The sequence below is a fragment of the Lithobates pipiens genome, unplaced genomic scaffold (assembly GCF_037356315.1).
Source record: "Lithobates pipiens isolate NorthernLeopardFrog02 unplaced genomic scaffold, aLitPip1_a1.2 Scaffold_8, whole genome shotgun sequence".
NCBI lineage: Eukaryota > Metazoa > Chordata > Amphibia > Anura > Ranidae > Lithobates > Lithobates pipiens.
Genome location: NW_027507903.1, coordinates 258,460,856 through 258,480,821, shown reverse-complemented (window position 1 = coordinate 258,480,821; position 19,966 = coordinate 258,460,856). Strand labels below are relative to the sequence as shown.

Sequence of the window (19,966 nt, the reverse complement as noted above, 5' to 3'; positions counted from 1 at the left end):
CACAAAAGGAATTTTTGCTTGAATTTCTAACCTTTGCGCTGGAGAATAAATACTTTCAATTTACAAATGGTTACTTTCAACAGATGAGGGGGAATTCGACGTCTGCCTCCACTTTGAAATGTGGGAAGAACAAAGTATTTACCTAGTTGATGTACCATGGGCATGAATGTGCTTGGCTAAGGTACATTGACGATGTGTTAGTGTTATGGGAGGGGGATGTTGAAGAATTACATTTGTTTAACCACTTCTGCCCCAAAAGATTTGGCTGCTCAATGACCAGGCCATTTTTTGTGATACCGCACTGCGTTGCTTTCACTGACAATTGAGTGGTCGCAAGATGCAGTACCCAAACAAAATCCTTTTTTTCCCCCCACAAATAGAGCTTTCTTTTGGTGCTATTTGATCACCTCTCGGTTTTTATTTCTTGTGCTATAAACAAGAGTGAAAAACAAAAAAAAAAAAAAAACCCAAACACATCTTACGTTTTGCTACAATATCCCACTTTTTTCTAAAAAATAAAATAAAAATTTCTTCCTCAGTTTAGGCCGATATGTATTCCACATTTCTTTTCCCCAAAAATATTGCAATAAGCGTATGCCGATTGGTTTGCGCAAAAGTTAAAGCATCTACAAAATGGGGGATTTATGGCATTTTTGTTTTTATTAGTAACGGTGGCGATTGGGACTGCGATATTTTTTATCGGGACTGCTATATTGCGCCAAATTAGACAAATTTTTTGGGACAATTACACAGTGATCAGTGCAATAAAAATACACTGATTACTGTATAGATGTCACTGGCAGGGAAGGGGTTAACACTAGGGGGTGAGCAAGGGGTTAACTGTGTTCCTTAGGGTGTTCTAACTGTGGGGGGGCGGGAGTGACAGAGTGGTGTTCATACTGAGTATGAACACACAATCTGTCTACTTCCCTGAAAGAACCAGGATTTGTGTACACACAGACCCCGGTTCCCGCTGTCACGAGTGATCGCGGGTGCCGGCGATCGTGCCCAATGGGCACTCGCATCGGCTCCGGGCACACGCTGCATGGCCAAAAGGCGGAGCAACGCAAGGTGATGGGGTTACCACCACTCCAGGTAGGTCTGCTGAAACTAAAAGTTTTTTCCTCCAGGAATTGAAGAGCCCCAGGTGCCGACTAATGCATATAGCAAATCAAGGGGGGTAGAAAATTCTGAACAGCCGCACTCCAAACTAAGTTTCTTGTGCATGTATTAGAACATCAAGCTCACACTGTACATGTCACAGCAAAGTAATACACAACCAAAAACAGCTATGACAAAACAAGTGACTAAATGGTTGATTGGTTAACTCACTGGCTGGAAAAAAAAAAAAATTAGTCCTGCCAGATGAAGCCAATCTTGTGAGGTCCCAACACATGTTGCAGAAACATCAATCCCAAACTAAACAAAACTGTGATCATACAATATGTAAGCACAAAGATATAGTATTTGTGTGTGTGTATATATATATATATATATATATATATATATATATATAGAATAGGAATGAAAAAGTAAAGTAGTAAAAAAAAACATTGAAATATACATGTATACAAATAAATGGTGTGAAATAGTGAAAAACATCTATGTGAATACGTGAAAGTAAAAATTCAACCAAAGACCATAAAAAAATAGCGATGATGTATAATGTAAAAATTACTACAAGAGAGTAAATGAATAATAAGATTGTGTATAATAAAGATGATAATTCAAAACCATGTAAAACAACGTGAATCAAATCGTGTTAAAAGCATGTAAATAAATGGATACATGTGTTAACCAAAATGGTTGCACATGTGAATAATGCTGTAAAATTTAATGTTCGTGAATAATGCAAAATTACATTTTAATAAAATAACTTGTGAAACTAACTTTGTATAAAGTGTGAATGTATGTAAATGCATTTAAATCCTCAATATCGTAGACATATCAGTGGACCTAGTAAAATGAATGGAAGTGCACAACTCAATGTCTACATATGCAAGCAGGCTCGAGCAACTCTGTGTAATGGTGCTTAAAAGGCCTGCAAACAAAGGGATGCAGTTCACCATGCATTTACTGATGTGTACAATGAATGTACATGTTAGTGTGTAGATAGATCAATCCACGTATATATTTGTAAAGTATGAATGCAGACAGACATCGTGCCATGCAATTCACCATGCATTTATCAATTTGCACAATGGATGTGCATGTTAATGTATAGACAAATCAGTCCATGTATATTCATAGGATGTAAACTAACATTGTATAAAGTATGAATGCATGTAAATCCTCAATATCGTAAACATATCAAGTAACCTAACAAAATCAACTAATTAATGAACCAGTCACATGTTTTATCACAAATAGTATATTTTAGTTAGCCTTACTAGCTATGAGTAAGCACTATATTTAGTGTGAAACGCGTCAGCTGTTATTGGTTCTGTATTACTTTGCTGTGACATGTACAGTGTGATCTTGATGTTTTAATAATAGGCATGAGAAATTTCATTTGGAGTGCGGCTGTCCAGAATTTTCTACTCACCTTGGAGCAACGTAAGGTAACGTCGATTTGCCCAGCTGAGCAAACCTATTGCAGTAAAATTACGGCGGCTGGTCCGGAAGTGGTTTAAGAGATTAAATACAATTGACAGAAACATCTGACTTGCATACACTTTGGACAAGACACAGATAATTTTTCTGGATTTGTTCTCTAGAGATGGGGAGATTCTGGCTACATGTAGCTTCTGAAAGGAGACTGGCAGCGGATAACTACTATGTGCCGATAGTCATCACCCCAAATGGCGGCAAAAATTAAAAAAAAATAAAAATAAATACATATTGACCTAAATTGATGAAAAAAAACTTTTGGGGATATTACAGCAGAAAGTAAAATACTACGTTTTTTTTTTCAAAATTTACGTTTTTGTTTATAGCACAAAAAATAAAAAGCAGCAGAGGTTCAGATCAAATACCACCAAAAGAAAGCTCTATTTGGGGGGGAGAACATCAATTTTGTTTGGGGACAGCGTCGCATGCCTGTGCAATTGTCAGTTAAAAAAAAATGGCCTGGTCATTAAGGGGCAAATCCTTCCAGGGCTGAACTGGTTAAAGGGATACTAAACACACACTGTTTACATTGCCACTATTCTTTCTGAATATGGATGATGGCACTGTAAACACTTTAGTAAAAAAAAAAAAAAAAACTGAGTAATTTTTTTCTAATCGACATAACTGTCTCATGATCTAGCTCTTTCCCAGCCGGTCTGCAGGAAAACATAAGCAGGAGCAGCTTCTAGTCCACTACTAGTCACATGCAAAAAAAAAACAAAAAAACAAAAACAAAACACAAACCCGTTAAAATATATATATTTATTACACAGAGCGCTCTCTCTCTCTACACACATTATATATATATATATATATATATATATATACACACATACACAGTGGGGACGGCAAGTATTCAGACCCTCTTCAATTTTTCACTGTTCTATTGCAGCCATTTGCTAAAATGATTTAAAGTTCTTTTTTCCTCAATGTACACACAGCACCCCATATTGACAGAAAAACACAGAATTGTTGAAATTTTTTGCAGATTTATAAAAAAAAAAAAAAAAAAAAAAAAAAAAAAACTGAAATGGCACATGGTCCTAAGTATTCAGACCCTTTGCTGTGACACTTCTATTTAACTTGGGTGCTGTCAATTTCTTCTGATCATCCTTGAGATGGTTCTACACCTTCGAGTCCAGACGTGTTTGATTATACTGATTGGACTTGATTAGAAAAGCCTTACACCTGTCTATATAAGACCTTACAGCGCATGTCAGAGCAAATGAGAATCATGAGGTCAAAAGGAACTGCCTGAAGAGCTCAGAGACAGAATTGTGGCAAGGCAAGGTCAGAAACAGATCTGGCCAAGGTTACAAAAACATTTCTGCTGCACTTAAGGTTCCTAAGAGCACAGTGGCCTCCATAATCCTTAAATGGAAAACGTTTGGAGCGACCAGAACCCTTCCTAGAGCTGACCGTCTGGCCAAACTGAGCTATCGGGGTAGAAGTGCCTTGATGACAGAGGAAAAGAAGAAGAACCCAAAGATCACTGTGGCTGAGCTCCAGAGATGCAGTCGGGAGATGGGAGAAAGTTGTAGGAAGTCAACCATCACTGCAGCCCACCACCAGTCGGGGCTTTATGGCAGAGTGGCCTGAAGGAAGCCTCTCCTCAGTGTAAGACACATTAAAGACTCCAAGATGGTGAGAAATAAGATTCTTTGGTCTGACGAGACCAAGATAGAACTTTTTGTCCTTAATTCTAAGCAGTATGTGTGGAGAAAACCAGGCACTGTTCATTTCCTGTCCAATACAGTCCCAACAGTGGAGCATGGTGGTGGCAGCATCATGCTGTGGGGATGTTTTTCAGCTGCAGGGACAGGGCGACTGGTTCTTGACTTAAACCCAACTAAGCATCTCTGGAGAGACATAAAAATGGCTGTCCAACGTTTACTATTTAACCTGAGAACTGGAGAGGATCTGCAAGGAGGAATGGCAGAGGATCCCCAAATCCAGGTGTGAAAAACTTGTTGCATCTTTCCCAAAAAGACTCATGGCTGTATTAGATCAAAAGGGCACTTCTACTAAAAACTGAGCAAAGGGTCTAAATACTTAGGACCATGTGATATTTCAGTTTTTCTTTTTTAATAAATCTGCAAAAATGTCAACAATTCTGTGTTTTTCTGTCAATATGGGGTGCTGTGTGTGCATTGAGAGTAAAAAAAATGAATTTTAAATGATTTTAGCAAATGGCTGCACTATAACAGAGTGAAACATTTAAGGGGGTCTGAATACTTTCCACCCCAGTGTATGTATGCATGCATGTATGTACATACACACACAGTCCCCGGGTTACAAGCAAGATAGACCCCTTTCACACTGCCAGCGTTTTTCAGCAACTACAGCACTAAATAGCGCCTGTATAGTGCCTGAAAAAAGCGGCTCTTTCGCTCTAGTGTGAAAGCTCAACGGCTAAAGGCCTTTGGAAGAATACCGGTAGGGCCAAAAACTTACCTCTGATTTTACTCAAAGCCAAATTTGATTTCCACAGCCAACTGTAGAAAGAGAATTCTCCCAATCACATTTCCAAGGATGTCATTTTTTGGCTTCACACCAAGCAATATTAAAATCTTCCAGACCTTATGACAACGCTTTCTAGCGACAGCTTTTCTAGCATTCACTACAGTAGACACCACTGGCCCCAGAGATGCCATGGTCCTTTAACACCCTGTCTTCAAAAGCCATGCAGTCAAATTTAGAGACTGAATTGGGGTGGAATACAGGACCTTGAGAGCGTAGATTGGGGTGACGTGGAACGGTCCATGGCCTGTCAGTATCACAATCAACGGGAACCAGGGCCTTCTGAGCCAGGCCAATGCCACCAGAATGACAAACCCCCCTAACTCTGAATCCTGCGCAACAAATGCGGAAGGAGAGAGATTGGAGGGAAAAGCATAAACCAGTACTGGCTCCATGGAACTATCAGAGCATCTGCTCCAATTGCCAGAGGATCTCTTGTACAAGTCACAAACTGCTGTAGCTTGTTGAATCCCCAACGTTGGAAAATTTCCTGCAACACCTCTGGGTATAGGGAACCTCCCCCTGGGCAGATCTGCTGGCGACTGATATAATCTGCCTTCCAGTTCTCTACACCCGGGATATGGACTGCTAATCTCATTGGCACGTCCCTCTGCCCAGGCTAGTATGATTCACCTTCAGGTTTGAACGACTCCTAGTACCGCCTTGGTTTATATAGGCCACTGCAGTGGCATTGTCGGACTGAACCCCGATGGGGCAGTCCTGAAGCTCCACAGTCCAGGACTGCAGGGCCAGACGTACTGCCCGCAATTCTAGGACGTTGATGGGCAGGGTCTGCTCTAACCCTGACCATTTCCCCTCAGCTGTGAGCCTGTCTAGGGTCGCTCCCCAGCCTGAGAGACTGGCATCAGTAGTCAGTACTCTCCAAGTTACCGTGGGAGAAAGCATTTTCCCCTTTGCAGGTTCTGACCCTGCAACCACCAGTTTAGGCTTAAGCATGCCGGAGGAGATAAGCACATTGGATAATCCAGGGCTTTTCTTCCTCTGTTTCAAGCCCTAGAAGACTCATACCGAGTCAAATGGAAGGTTGTCGGGTGCCCCTTTATCTGACGCACCTGATTCTTCAGGGTAGCAAGAATACCCTTGCTTGGACCGTGTTTAGAATCAGACCTAAATATATCTTAGACTTTGAGCTGGTCTCAAGGCTGACTTTTCAGTATTTATGATCCAGCCTAAGCTTTTCAAATACCTCACTGTGTATATTATGCTCTGTTCTAGTGATCTCTGAGCAGGAGGTCATCCAGATACCCGAGCACCAGGATCCCTTGGGCCCTTAAAAGACCCAGTATTGGTGCTAGGACCTTTGTGAACACCTAGGGAGCTGTAGCAAGCTGGAAGGGTTGAGCCACAAACCAAAAAGGACATTCCTCTACTGCAAAACATAGGAACCTCCGATGAGGCTGAAAGATAGGACGCATACTTACACGTACCTTTATATCAATGGAGGCTAAAAAGTCTCCCTTCTGGAGTGAGGTTACTACTGAGCGGACTCCTTCCGAAAGGACCATATCCATAGATACTTGTTCTGGAACTTTAAGTCCAAAATGGGCCTTGGGTCCCCGTTTGGTTTCTGAACCGTAAACAGGTTTGAGTAAATCCCTGTGCCCCTTTCCAATACAGCAACCTCTACAATCATTCCTTGATGCACTAGATGATGTTGTGCCTGAAGAAATAGTTTTTTTTGGAGGATCTGAGGGAACGCTGGATCTTAGAAAACTCTAACTTCAGCTTGTAGCTGCAAGATAAAATTGTGGTGACCTACTTGTCCTGAATGATTTTAAAATGTCAGCAAAGTGCAGCAGCCTTCCTCCCACCCGATGGAGTGGGGGCGTCCCCTCAAAAGGAGGGCTTGGTTCTGGGTTTAGAAGAACTTTGGACCCAGGGCCTTTTCTGGCCCAGGCCTTGCCCCTGGCCCTAGCGTACTGTTGGTGGTGGAACCGCTGTGGCGCTGAGACATTTGAGGAAGCAGTCCCTGGGTTTTTAAACGAGGGACAATTGGTGCTTTTCTTCACAGGAAGTAGAGAACTCTTCCCTCCGGAAATCTTTTAGATATATTTGTCAATGTGATCACCAAATCCTTTAAAACACCAACAGCAAAAACACAGCGCTCAAGGAATATCTGTCTTACTTTCAGGCAGATCATCCTCCTGGTTAGGCCTATCTGGCCATGTGACCAGATCTTTTACAGACAAATACCAATTGATGCAACAGCTGGCTGAACAGCTGAACTGGCCAAAGAAAAGCAAGCCTTTAACAACTCCAATTTCTTGTCAACAAGGTCTTTCAAACCCTGTACATTATCTACCGGACAAATTAAGTTCTTGTTTAAGGAAGAGACTGCTGCATCTAATCCTGAGCTTTAAGGTCTTCCCCATCCTCAACCCATCCCTGCTAAAGACTAGAAGACTTCGGGGAGGGGGGTTGTCACGCTTCCTGCCACCTTGTGGGATGTAGACAATCATGCCGGCAATACTGTGCTCTAACCCAGCTAGAGCTGAGGACAGTTCATCCTTAGTGATAAAGGGTGAAGCAGCAGTGTTGACTGTAGGCACAATATCAGATAGGCGCAGTGGCTCAAACTGCCCAGGAGCCTCTGGTCTTTCAGGGGATACAAACACTAGGGCTGCAACTAGGTTCATCAGGAACTACTGATGACATAGGTGTGCCCCTCCCTATGAGGTTAGTCCCACTCCTCTTTTTGAAAGACATTCAATTCTGCAAACAGAGTACCCTGGTTTGTAGTTAAAACACCTCGGAATGGAGAACCTTTAATAGGGCTCACCAAGCCCCTATGCAACAATCCTGCTAAGCACCTTTAGCCTGCCAAGCAACACCTGGTGACTCGCATGACTCTGGTAAAGAAAAATGAACCACTGCAAGTGTCTGTTCAGAGCCTGCACTATGTCCCACAGCTGCCACCTGGAAGCACCACATGCTTGGCCTGCACAGCTTAAATAAGCTGGGTGTTCAGAGAAACATTCTATGCATGTACGTGCACACGTGCTCCGTCCCAGCGAGCAAAGCCACATGCGCCATGGCCACCAAACTGCTGAGCCCTTCGGCGCTCTTGCGAACGCATGTGTGTCGTGACAAACTAAGGCGAAATGGCACACTGTTGTGTGCCATCATACAGGTACAAAACAGCCAGACAAGCAAAAAAAAGGTACACTTTGCAAATACCCACAGCTAGCCCAGAACTTCCCCATATGGTTACCGCACACGTCTTTAGCTAGCTTGACTTATTGTAACAATCACTGGGATACCCCACAATAATAAAAGGGTTTCACTTACCTGTCCAGGCACAGGGCCACTTGAAGCTAAGGGCCCAATCTTCACCCTTGAGGTTCCTGTCGCTTGGACCTTCAAGGACTGGGTACCCTTTCATGTTTAGGGTCCACTCCCTTGGACCTGTACAGCCCCCTGCATGAAATGCCTTAGTGCTGTAGTGTCCAGGATTTCCACTCCGGAGGGTCCAGCTCCCAGAGGCCACGTTACAGGCAAAAACTCGTAGGATCTTGAGTCTTCTTTGTGAGGCTAAGGTACCATTTAGCTAAGCATAAAGCCTTTGTCAAATGGAACAATCGGTCAATCCCTTGATTCCTTTTTGGAACAGTTTGTGAGACTAGAGACCGAGAGCTCAAACAAACCATGCCATCCACCCTGTAGACAATGGTAAAAAAACGAAAGCATTTCCTGAATGGGAAGGGTTATATAAGAAACCACCAAGCCCCATTCACCTATTGATGGAGTATAATGCCAGCAGGTAATGATTATTATCCTAACTGTGTCCCATGATGTATGAAAAAGAAAAGTAGGTTATGCTATCCACCCTAATGCCAGGGCCTCAAGAAATACAAAAGTGTTTCCAGGAAAAAAGATGAGCATGTGACACTTCATACATGCAGAGATGTGTGTTTGAGCAGCAAATGACAATCAGGACACAGATTATGCAGTCCGTGGTCTAATTTAATGTGAACACGTGGGAAACATTGCAAATTAATAAACAGCATTCCTGCACATGTTACTAGGAAATGAATGAAGATTAGACTTTTTACAAATTCATAAACTTTATAGATGTACAACCATAGACAGCTCCTTTGGCTAGGCTGTGTTTTAACATCAAACCATTGTAGACTTGCCCAAAGCTCAACATGGTCATCTGCATATCAAGATTAAAGTGGTTCTAGAGCCTCAAAGGTGTAGATTAAAAAAAATAAAAATTACAGTTGCTTTAAACAGACAGGTTATACTTACTTGCCCTGTACAGTGGATTTGCACAGAGCAGCCTGGGTCCTCCTCTTCTCGGGTCCCTCCCTCCTGTCAAGTGCCGCCACAGCAAACAGCTTGCTATGGGGGCACCAGAGCACAGCAGCAGCTCAGTGTATCCATTCAGACATAGCTGTGGTTTGACGCTGCCCCTTCTATCTCTGGATTGGCTCCCTATGCTGTCAAAGTCAGTCAATGGCGCCGCTGCTGTGTCTCACCAGCCAATCAGTATGGAGAGTCCAGGGCGGCCGAAGGGCTCGCGGGACATCGGTGGATAGAGATGGGGCTCAGGTAAGTATTAGGAGGCTGTTATAAGCGCGCACGTGTGGCTTTTTATCGTAATGCACACAATGCATTAGGATAAAAATCCTTGCGACTTACAACCCCTTTAATGCATTCTATTCATTAAGGGAAAAAAACCTTCAGTTCTGCAGGATCCCCCCAGTCCCCCCTCTTATTCTTACCTGAGCCCGGTCCAATTCAGTTACGAGAGCTGTGGCTTTCACCACCGTCTCTCCCTCAATGGGCAAATTCATAGCAGCAGGAGGCGTTGGCTCCTGCCACTGTCAACTCCAGTGAAGAGGGAGCAAGCGTCAGGGCCAAGTCCTGGAGTCAATGGATGCAGCAGGGGCCCCAGTAGGGGATCCGAGAAGAGGTGGTCAGGGCAGCTCTGTGCAATTCAACTGCACAGAGCAGGCAAGTATAGAGAGGTTTGGTTTTAAAAGAAAAAAAAAAAATCCTTCACAAATTGCTTAAAACAAACCCAAGTAACCGTCAATCACATCATGCAATTCTACCATCTACTTTGCAATCAGCTTGTATATAAGCAAACATTTTACTTTCATCTACACAAAAAGTAACTCTAATTCAACCTGATTTCCAATACTCCATATTTACACAAGGATATGGGTAACAGGAAAAGGCTGGGTTCACACTATTGCAAATTAGATGCAGGTTTTACCGCATCCAATTCAAACAGGAGAGTGTGCCCGGCTCTCAATGGAGCCCGTTTACACATCTTCAGGATGGTCACAGAGCACACTGCAGAAGAGTCCCGTGTCTTTATCTCCATTTCAGGTCTGGATTCAGCCAAAAATTCTGATCTAATTCGGCCCTGAAACAGTGCATGGAATGCACTGGACCCCCTGCTGTGCCCCGTGGCCGCAGTGTGAATCCAGCCTTAAAAATGTTATACCTTGTTGGAAAAACCCCATGCAAGCTGGCTGATCCATCTCACTGGGGGAATTTCGGAAGGAAGTGGTGGACATCTTTAGCCTTGTTGTCCGGGCATTATATATATTCCATCTATTTGTTAACCCAACATTCACAACTCAGCTACAGCTTCCAAAACAGGGCCCAAAATTTCAAGTCCTGAGCTACTAGCCAGGCCTTAAGAGTTACTGGCCACCAGTTTTCCCACCCAACCCCTACCCTTCCCCCAATTCCACCCTCATAAATTAGAGATCGCTGGCTGTGACAGCCTGGATTTAAATTGCCGGGCACTCGCAGTCACACAGTCAAGCCTCCTGGATTGGCCCTTATGATAGACATCACACATTTCAGCATTGGACCGGTGTTCTGTGTATTAAAGGAGCCGGTCCAGGAGGTGGTACTGTGTGTGAATGCGAGCCTCGGCAATTCAAACCCAAGCGGTCACAGCCAGCAATTCCTGCTCTGATTATCCTGGCCTGCTCTCCTCTTCCTCTGATCACCTGCCCGATCACTGGAATATCAATCAACCCCGCCTGCCGGTGGTACCCGCCCACCCCCCCCTATAAAAGCTCTGCAGAAACTGTTGGCATTATATAAATTATGGATAATAACTACACTACATCTGAGCACTACAAACCAAAAACATTGTTTATTTTTTAATATTCAAAGCAAACTCACCCATCCATGTCTTCATGCTTTATGCTTTATTTTGCTGAGACATCACTTTGAAAAACCACCCTCTAGTATTTCTGTCCGTGGCTAACTTGTAAAAGCAGATAATTCATGAAGCATTTACTTGCTAGAATACATCTGCCCTTAGCTCAGACATGCAGGAAGGAGGGTGTGCCAAGTTGAGAAAACCCCTCCTCTCTGAAGACTTTTGGAATGGTGACTCAATTTGCCTAGGCCTGAAAACCAGGACGCAACTGAAGAAAATTAAAAGCCAAGTACATATAATACACGTTCCTATCAATACTAGCAGCATAAGGATAATAAAAAAAAATGTTTAACGTTGATAGAGAGAGTGAAGGCCAAGGATTGGTTTTAAATGATTGAGGCAACCTTTACCGCCCTACATTTATAAAAAGGTATGGATACTGAAATTTAGGGTAAACTAGCTTCATTTTGCTTAAAGCCTTTTGGCGTAATCAGCAAGACTTCAGGAATCAAGCAGAAATGCAATAAAACTACACAACTGACTAATTTAGCTAATCTGCTGCTGCAATGTGCACACTGAGTCCAGCACACAGATTCTCAGGCTGTAAAGATGGACATATCCATCTACTGCTTTCCTTTATACAGAATTGCTTTTCAGTCCTGTGGCCTCCCAGGGAACTCCCGACACCTATTTTACTGCCTGGGAATACCAGACTGCCAGTTGACTTGGGAAAGATAATGTTAGGAAGAGAAGAAGGTTGAAGAGGGGTAAACCAATTACCACAAATGTAAAAGACATGATGGAAGAAGTGCTTTCATTAGTCATACGATAGACTAATAACCACAAAGACAGCGTATCACATGCTTAAAGGTACATTATCCATTGCATGCGTTTCACTCTTGGACGATCACCACTATTCCATCGAAAGAATGAAGAGATTGCATTTCAGGGTCACTCACATTCTCCAACATTTAGGAGCTGCTAAAAAGTATTGAACATACATGAATGTTCCACGATTTAAAAAAAAATAAACACAACATATCCTTCACTGCAAAGATCTGAAGTTTTCAGCAGCACAGATGTATAAAATCTGTACTGTATACATTACATATTGCCCAGTCACAGCAATGTGCAAAAAAAATACATAAAATACAAACTAGACTGCCAAGTACAAAAGATGCAACAAGATGCAAAGTACAATTTACTAGACAGGAGTAATGAAAAAACATAAGTTAAACAGCTCATCCATCATGCCATACAGAGAGCACGGATGTACTGTCCTTCAAGCAAACAAGACCTAACAAACCTACTGTGGACTAATTTACATCACAGAAATAAAAAAAATAAAAAAGGAAGAAGAAATCACAGAGGAAATAGCTTTGGGGAAAGCAATTTTGTTTAACAAACAGCATATAAAGCTAAGCTACATTGTGTGCTAAAGGCAGAATTACAAAATATTAATCTAACAATACTAACCCACAGCCAAAGTACCCACAATCTACTGTATGTACCAAGATGCATCTGATGCAAATTACAGACATCAGTAATTTCTTGCCATTTTCTTCCCCACACATTACCCTTATATTCCCCATAAACCATAGAATTTTAGGATTAAAAAAAAAATTCTTCTTAAAGTCAGTGATTTACCGTTATGAATTAAGTTATCTGAAAGCTTTTCCAAATGTGAGATGACTAATGTTCAATCTAACATAAGCTATTGGCATGTAATAACTACTTTAGTATGCGTGCGTTATGTACGTATTCTATAGATGCACAATTCTACATGTAGTACATCCTTTACAATAATAGCAATGTCATCCTCCAACCTTAGAGAACGATACAGATTGTGGTAAAACTAAACAGAAAAATGCAATCTGGGACGCATAAAGATAGTTTATACTTCTTGGATCACTTGCAGGTAAGCTAAAGTGAATGAGGCCTTAAGGCTTTTGTTCATACTATGTTCATTAAGCTGCATTTTTCTCCACATCACTGCACATGTATGATGTGAACAGTGAACACAAGTAAACAATCGACAGCCTGTCATTGCATTTTATGGGCTGAGCGGCCACAGCTATCCACACACACACACCTGTCATCTAGCCACAGTAATCTGCAGATTCTTGCCACTGGAAAGTGCAGGGTATACCGATTACTTGTCTGAAAATAGCCCAAGAGACACTCCCAAACATTACCAAAAGTGCATGACATCTGTACTAGTGATTTTATATGTCACATGATAGCAGACCAACTTAACGTTTTATTTAAAGCAAAAACTATTAAAAATGTACTAAGCATTTTGTAGCAAACATACACTATCTATAGATTCCTACTTAATAAGTTAGGTAGTTGAAAATCCTCCCAAATGACTTACTTACAGTGTAAGGGAAACTGCCAATTAGTAGCCCCTTGCTTGTTTTAACCACTCCAGCCCCAGAAGATTTTACACCCTTAATGACCAGTAAGGATGAGCTTGGGCGTGTTAGTACTCCACGTGCCCACGCTTGTCAGGAAGCTGACACTCCACAGCGCTAATCACAGGCAGCCGCAGATCAGGAAATCTCTACTGCCTGTGATTAGTGCAGCAGAGTGTCAGCTTCCTGGTAGGCGCAGGTACGTGGAGCTGCGAACACACCCAAGCTCATCCTTCATGACCAGGCCATTTTTTGCGATACAGCACTATTACTTTAAATGACAATTGCGTGGTTATGTGACCTGTACCCAAATAAAATGTATGTCCTTTTTTCCTCCCACACAAATAAAGCTTTCTATAGGTGGTATTTGATCACCACTGCGGTTTTTATTTTGCAAGGATCCCAACTTTAATGTCGGGATCCACCGAGATTACTGACCGGCAGCTGGCCCAGCCTCAGCACACCACTGACAGCCTGAACCAGCCTGTCCCACCCGCTTCAGTGAGCACTGGAGGGTCAGAGCAGAGAGTAGGTGACAGACTGAGAACAGAGCGATCAGGGGTCATAGGAGAGTATAAAGGTTTGTCTTTTGTAAGTCCTGCACTTCTTTATCCTCTGGATTGCCATGATGTATTCCACACATTGCTGGCTATTTTGAATGACGTATAACCTGACATATGGTATGTGTCATTGGTAGTAAATAGGATGTTCAACATAAGTGGAAATGTTTCAAATAAAACGTATTTAATCAGCCCTTGTAGATGGGGCTATTTACAAACCGCTTTAAAAAAAAAAAAAAAATACTGTAACAATAGTTAAAGACTGATACTAATTTCTTAAAGGGGTTGTAAAGCTTTGTTTTTTTATTTTCTAAATAGGTTCCTTTAAGCTAGTGCATTGTTGGTTCACTTACCTTTTCCTTTTCGATTTCCCTTCTAAATGTTTTTTTCTCTGAATTTCTCACTTCCTGTTTCTCCTCAGTAAACTTCACACCATCATGCGAGTGGTGTTTAGTCAGCCAGAACAGCTTACTGAGGAGGAACAGGAAGTGACAAATTCTGACAAAGAAAACAAAGAAAAAAAAACATTTAGAAGGGAAATCGAAGGAAAAGGTAAGTGAACCAACAATGCACTAGCTCAAAAGGAACCCATTTAGAAAATAAACCTTTACAACCCCTTTAAGGTAGTAATATTTCCATTAAATTATACAATATTTATACAAATACCCAAACACTGACAAAGCACTGCACACAAGTCTAAATTCCAAATCAAACAAATCCATTGCTAGGTTCATTAATTTAGGACTTAAAGGTCCTAACCTTATGTACGTAAAAGGAGGGTATATTACAATTTTTAAGTCCAAAAGATATCAAATCTTAACAACTTTTAGAATATAGAAAGAAAAAAAAAATGCATGTTTTACATGGACAATTCAAGTTCTTGCAATGTAAGAAAAAAAATGCACTTACTTTTTAAGGAGGATCTCTGAGGCACCCTTGCTGAACATTCGATAACTACCATCATTGTTTTTTAACACTGTGCTCATAGACTTTCTGACAGAATTAAAAGTGTACACTTTAAAAAGGGTTTCCTCTGGGATCTCATTCCGTACATCTTGATAGTCACGTTTTAGATCCAAAAGAAATCCCAGCAAGGAACATTCAGTTTTGTTACCAACGTGGCGTGGTAGGCCACCTTCTTTTTCAGGAGGCTAAGGAAAAAAAAAAAAAAAGTAATAAAACAGAAACAATGACTCTCAGAAAATTCAAAGGCCCTCAAAGGCCTACAACTATGCATGAATATACCCCCATTACCTCAGTTTCAGAAAAGAAAATTTTCTTAACGTTCTGCATAGGCCGTACCTCAGCCTCCAGTCTACCCTGCACCTGCCTCTCCCTGCAGGAGATTGCATGGAACTACAAAGGTGGGCTGGAACAATCATTGTGAGTGAGCACTGCTCTACCACTATACACCTCAATCATTTTGTACCTTCTTGCATAGATCATTAATTTTGCAGAATGTGCAAAAGCTGAGCAATTACATAAAAGCCTACATGGAGCAAAAAAAAAAAAAAAAAAGGGAGAAGTGTGCACCTGGAAGACTGTAAAGCTCACCATACACTATACAATCTTTTTTAGGCTGGGTTCACACCTATACATTTTTAGTGTTTTGCACTACAGAACGTGTTCCATGGGAAACCATGTTAAATGGACTGTAGTGCAAATCTGGAAAATTCACAAAAAATGCATAGCTGTAAATCCAGCCCTAGAGCCTTAGATCTACCATCAACCATGTAATGCAAGGGCCTGCCTGATTGTATAGAGTGTGATTACATACTGTATATATACCCACAGTGATCTTGTGTGATTGGCCGGGGGGAGCCAATCAGCTGGCCCAGCGGGCACAATGACTGCCGGCCACCCGCAGTCACTGCCCACAGAGACAGGACGGTGGTCTGCCGATGTAAACAAGCAGACCGCTGTACTGTCAAGCATGGACAATGATCTAGTGGTTTCTGATCATCAGGAACACGGGTCACAGTGTCCAAGCATTGAGCCTCTCTCCCACAGTAAGAAAGCACAATTAGGGAATACACGTAACCCTTTTATCAACTGATCGACCCAGTTAATATATGGACCTAAAATAAACTTTTTATTTTTATTTTTTTGAACACAGGCACAATTTCCATACGCTTGTCTTTGTATGTCACGAGAATAAAACTAAAACAAGCCAAATGATTTTCAAGTGCAGACTTTCAGCTTTAATTCAAGGGGTTGAACATAAACAACAAATTTTAGGAACTGCAACCATTTTTATACTCTGTTCCAACATTTTCAGGGGCTCAAATGGAATTGGACAAATATAAATCATAAATAAAATGTTCATTTTTAATATATTTTGTTGAAAATTCTTTACTGGCAATGATTGCCTGAAGTCTGTAACCCATGGACATTACCAAAGACTGAATTTCCTCCTTTCTAATGCCAGGCTCCAAATGCACCTGTCTTCAGTCGTTCTGTGTTTGTGGGTCTTTCTGCCTTTAGTTTTGCCTTCAGCAAGTGAAATGCATTGCTCAATTGGATTGAGATTAGGTAATTGACTCTGCCATTGCAGAATATTCCACTTTACCTTCAAAAGCTCCTGGGTTGCTTTTTCGATGCATTTTGGATCATTGTCCATCTGTACTGTGAAGTGCTATCCAAGCATTTGGCTGAATCTGGGCTTACAGTATATTTCTAAAACACTGCAGAATTCATCCGGCTACTTCTGCCTTCTGTCTTATCAATAAAGACCAATGACCCAGTGCCACGGGAAGCCATGCATGCCCATGCCATCACACTGCCTCCATCATGTTTTACAGATGACGTGTGCTTTGGGTCTTCTCTTGATTGTAGACTGACAATGATACGCCCACCTCCTGGAGAGTATTCCTTTGCTTGTCTGGATGTTGTGAATGCGTTTTACCATAGCGATGATCCTGCGATCATCCTCCACTGCTGTGGACGTCCAGGTTTTTTTATGCTGCTGCGCTCACTAATGCATTCTTCTTTCCAGAATGTACCAAACTGTACCAAACTGTTGATTTGGTCACACCTAAAGTTGCTGCCATCTCTCTAATGGATTTGTTAGTTTTTGAAGCCTTACAAAGGCCTGTTTTACTTGCATGGACAGCTCCTTTGAACGCAATTGGCCAATTACTTTTGGTACCTTGAAAAAAAAGGGGGAGTGGCTATTCTTAAGAGCTGCAATTCCTAAACTCTTCCTCCGATTTGGATGTACCGCATTTATCGGCGTATAACACATACTTTTTCTCCCTGAAAATCAGGGGAAAATCGCGGGTGCGTGTTATATGCCGATCCCCGCCTTTGTGAGCCTCTCGGTGGCCGCAAGCTGCCGAGAAAGACTGAAGGCGGCCAAAAGTCACCGAGATGCACAGGACATCTGGCACTGCATCTCGGTGGCACCATTTTTAAAAGGAAAAGCTTCAAAGCGTGTTAGACTCAGATAAATACGGTACTTGCCCTTAAATTAAACCTGAGTGTGCCCACTTTCAGCCAATATCCATTATAGAACTACAATACAGCTTGAAAATTAGATCTCTCCATCTATATGCTTAAATTCAGTGAATACACCAAACACTGAAACAGCATGCATTAGTAGAAAAACTCATCTGCCCCTAGAGCCCTAACATAGAATGAAAGCCTTATCCACCTTAAGCTCCATTAGTGGTAAATACCAGGCTCATCCATACACTACACATACAGGGTAGAAACCATAAGCAGTTTGACAACATCACCTGTTTAACCTTTCTCTATGCATTTCATCATACGCATGCTGGTTAGTGACTTTTTGAAGAACGTGGTGGTGAATAACATTTGGGGAATATTTGATTTGGAGGGCAGAGCACATGCGGCGCTATGGATATTTTACCTGGATTCATTTTCAAGGTAATTGTTTTTGTATGACAACATTACACTGAAAGATTGTCAAATTTTGTATTGCAGTTAATATTTAGCATTGGTTGTGTATGTGGATGGAACAGGTTCTCTCAACCAGGGTTCCTCCACAGTCTGCTAGGGGTTCTTTGAGCAGTGAGTGATTTCTGCCTCTCAGATATATCTGTAAGGTTAATTCTTCCAAGTGACCACAAATGTAAGGAGCATTTTTCTCATTGACCATCACACTAATCTATCATGCATTATAGATATAGTAAATATCTGGTTTGCCGAGACCAGAAAGTTATTTTAAGGGTTCGTCTGTGTTGAAAAGCCTGAGATGGAATATATTAAAGATAAAAAATTGTTGATTTGTTTGATAGTGCAGTTGTAGGAAATAAATTAAAGATTTGCCACCTTCAAGGAAAGGGAAACCTATAAAAACGAGTATCGGTAGTAAAAAGGCTGAATGCATCAAGAAAATTTAAAACTGCAAACAAGTGTGCCAACAGTGAGAAACTTACCAAAATTTTGGACGTGTAAGCACAGTTGACTGAAATCCCCGTGATAAGGAGGTTCAGCAAATTTTCAGGTAAAGACTCTGCATCGGGAATCTTTCTGTAATGTTTATCATTTAGGAAAGCTTGAACAACAGTCATTCTGTTCATGGTTAATGTTCCAGTTTTATCTGAACAGATTGCAGTGGCGTTGCCCATGGTTTCACAAGCATCCAGATGGCGAACCAAGTTATTATCTTTCATCATTTTCTATATACAAAAAGGAAAATATATGTCAGTGTACATGCAAGAAACCCAAATATCCTTACTTTTTTCTAGTTTAGCAAACATTTCTTCATCATACAGAATGATCCATTTTTCAAGCCTATAGGAAAGTGCTTCTCAACCTTTTTCCAGTCGGGGCTCCCTTAAAAATAATTTTCAGTCTTGAGGCACCCCAGTTCAAGGCTTGGTTTGCGTTACTGCGTGTTGCAGAACCCGTGAAAAATCGTGCTCGTTCCTGACACAGACAAATGCTTTGCTCTTTAGGGGTGTCATTCTTAATGGTATCCCACACGTTGAAAAACGTGGGGCGCTTTCGGTGCAGTGCATTTTTGCGAGTAGGGAAGCCCATTGAAATGAATAGGCTGCCCTACACGCAGCCACACAGATGCGAACCAAGGGCTTGTTCACATGTCAGGTTGGAGGGGCAGTAAAACCACATGGTTGAGCCGTTTTTACCACCCCCAACTTCTCCTCCTTTAGCTGCAGAGGCAGCAGCTGGGGGTGTACACATGCTGTGGCTGCAGCTGGAGGTATACTCCAGGTGAATGGGGCTGCACTGCAACTACCCAGCAACTGTGTGCCTTGCACGGTTGCGGTGTAGCGATGCTGCATTAAAACAGGTGGTGAGGAAGCAACATAATGCCTCTTTACCGCCTGTCAAATGCCTCTGAAAAGCAATCTGTGCATGGATTGTTTTACAGAGGAGCAGCAGTCCTTGCCGCCATCACAAAGAAGCCCTACAAAAGCAGTTTTGATGGTACAAGAATTGGGGGGGTGGTCAGGATTAAAAGTAACACAGACACACGTATAAAGCCCCTTTAAAACGAATCTAGCTTCTACCAAAGTACCTTCCCAGTTTCCTCATTCAGCCGGGTACTGCACTGTAGGGGGAAGCAGAGAGCACAGCACACTCCCCTGCACTTAAGTTTCACTTTGCTGAGGTTAACGGAGCTTCTCACAGTGCCGATGTACAGAGATCGGGCTCATCTGACAGCCCTTCTCTCCCTGATCCCACGGCACAACTGAGAACCTCTGATGGCACACTGGGTG

General features: G+C 42.0%; 1 protein-coding gene across 9 annotated transcripts in view; it reads right to left on the bottom strand.

Moving 5' to 3' along the window:
• Nucleotides 1–19,966, bottom strand: part of ATP2B1 (ATPase plasma membrane Ca2+ transporting 1) — a 275,438-nt gene that overhangs the window by 108,119 nt on the left and 147,353 nt on the right. For all 9 annotated transcript variants that reach the window (XM_077471059.1, XM_077471058.1, XM_077471064.1 and 6 more), the window contains exons 10-11: nt 18,659–18,901; nt 15,168–15,409 (exon numbers count right to left, since the gene is read on the bottom strand). In XM_077471059.1, coding sequence (XP_077327185.1) covers nt 15,168–15,409; nt 18,659–18,901 — 485 coding nt within the window. The remainder of the gene's footprint in view (nt 1–15,167; nt 15,410–18,658; nt 18,902–19,966) is intronic.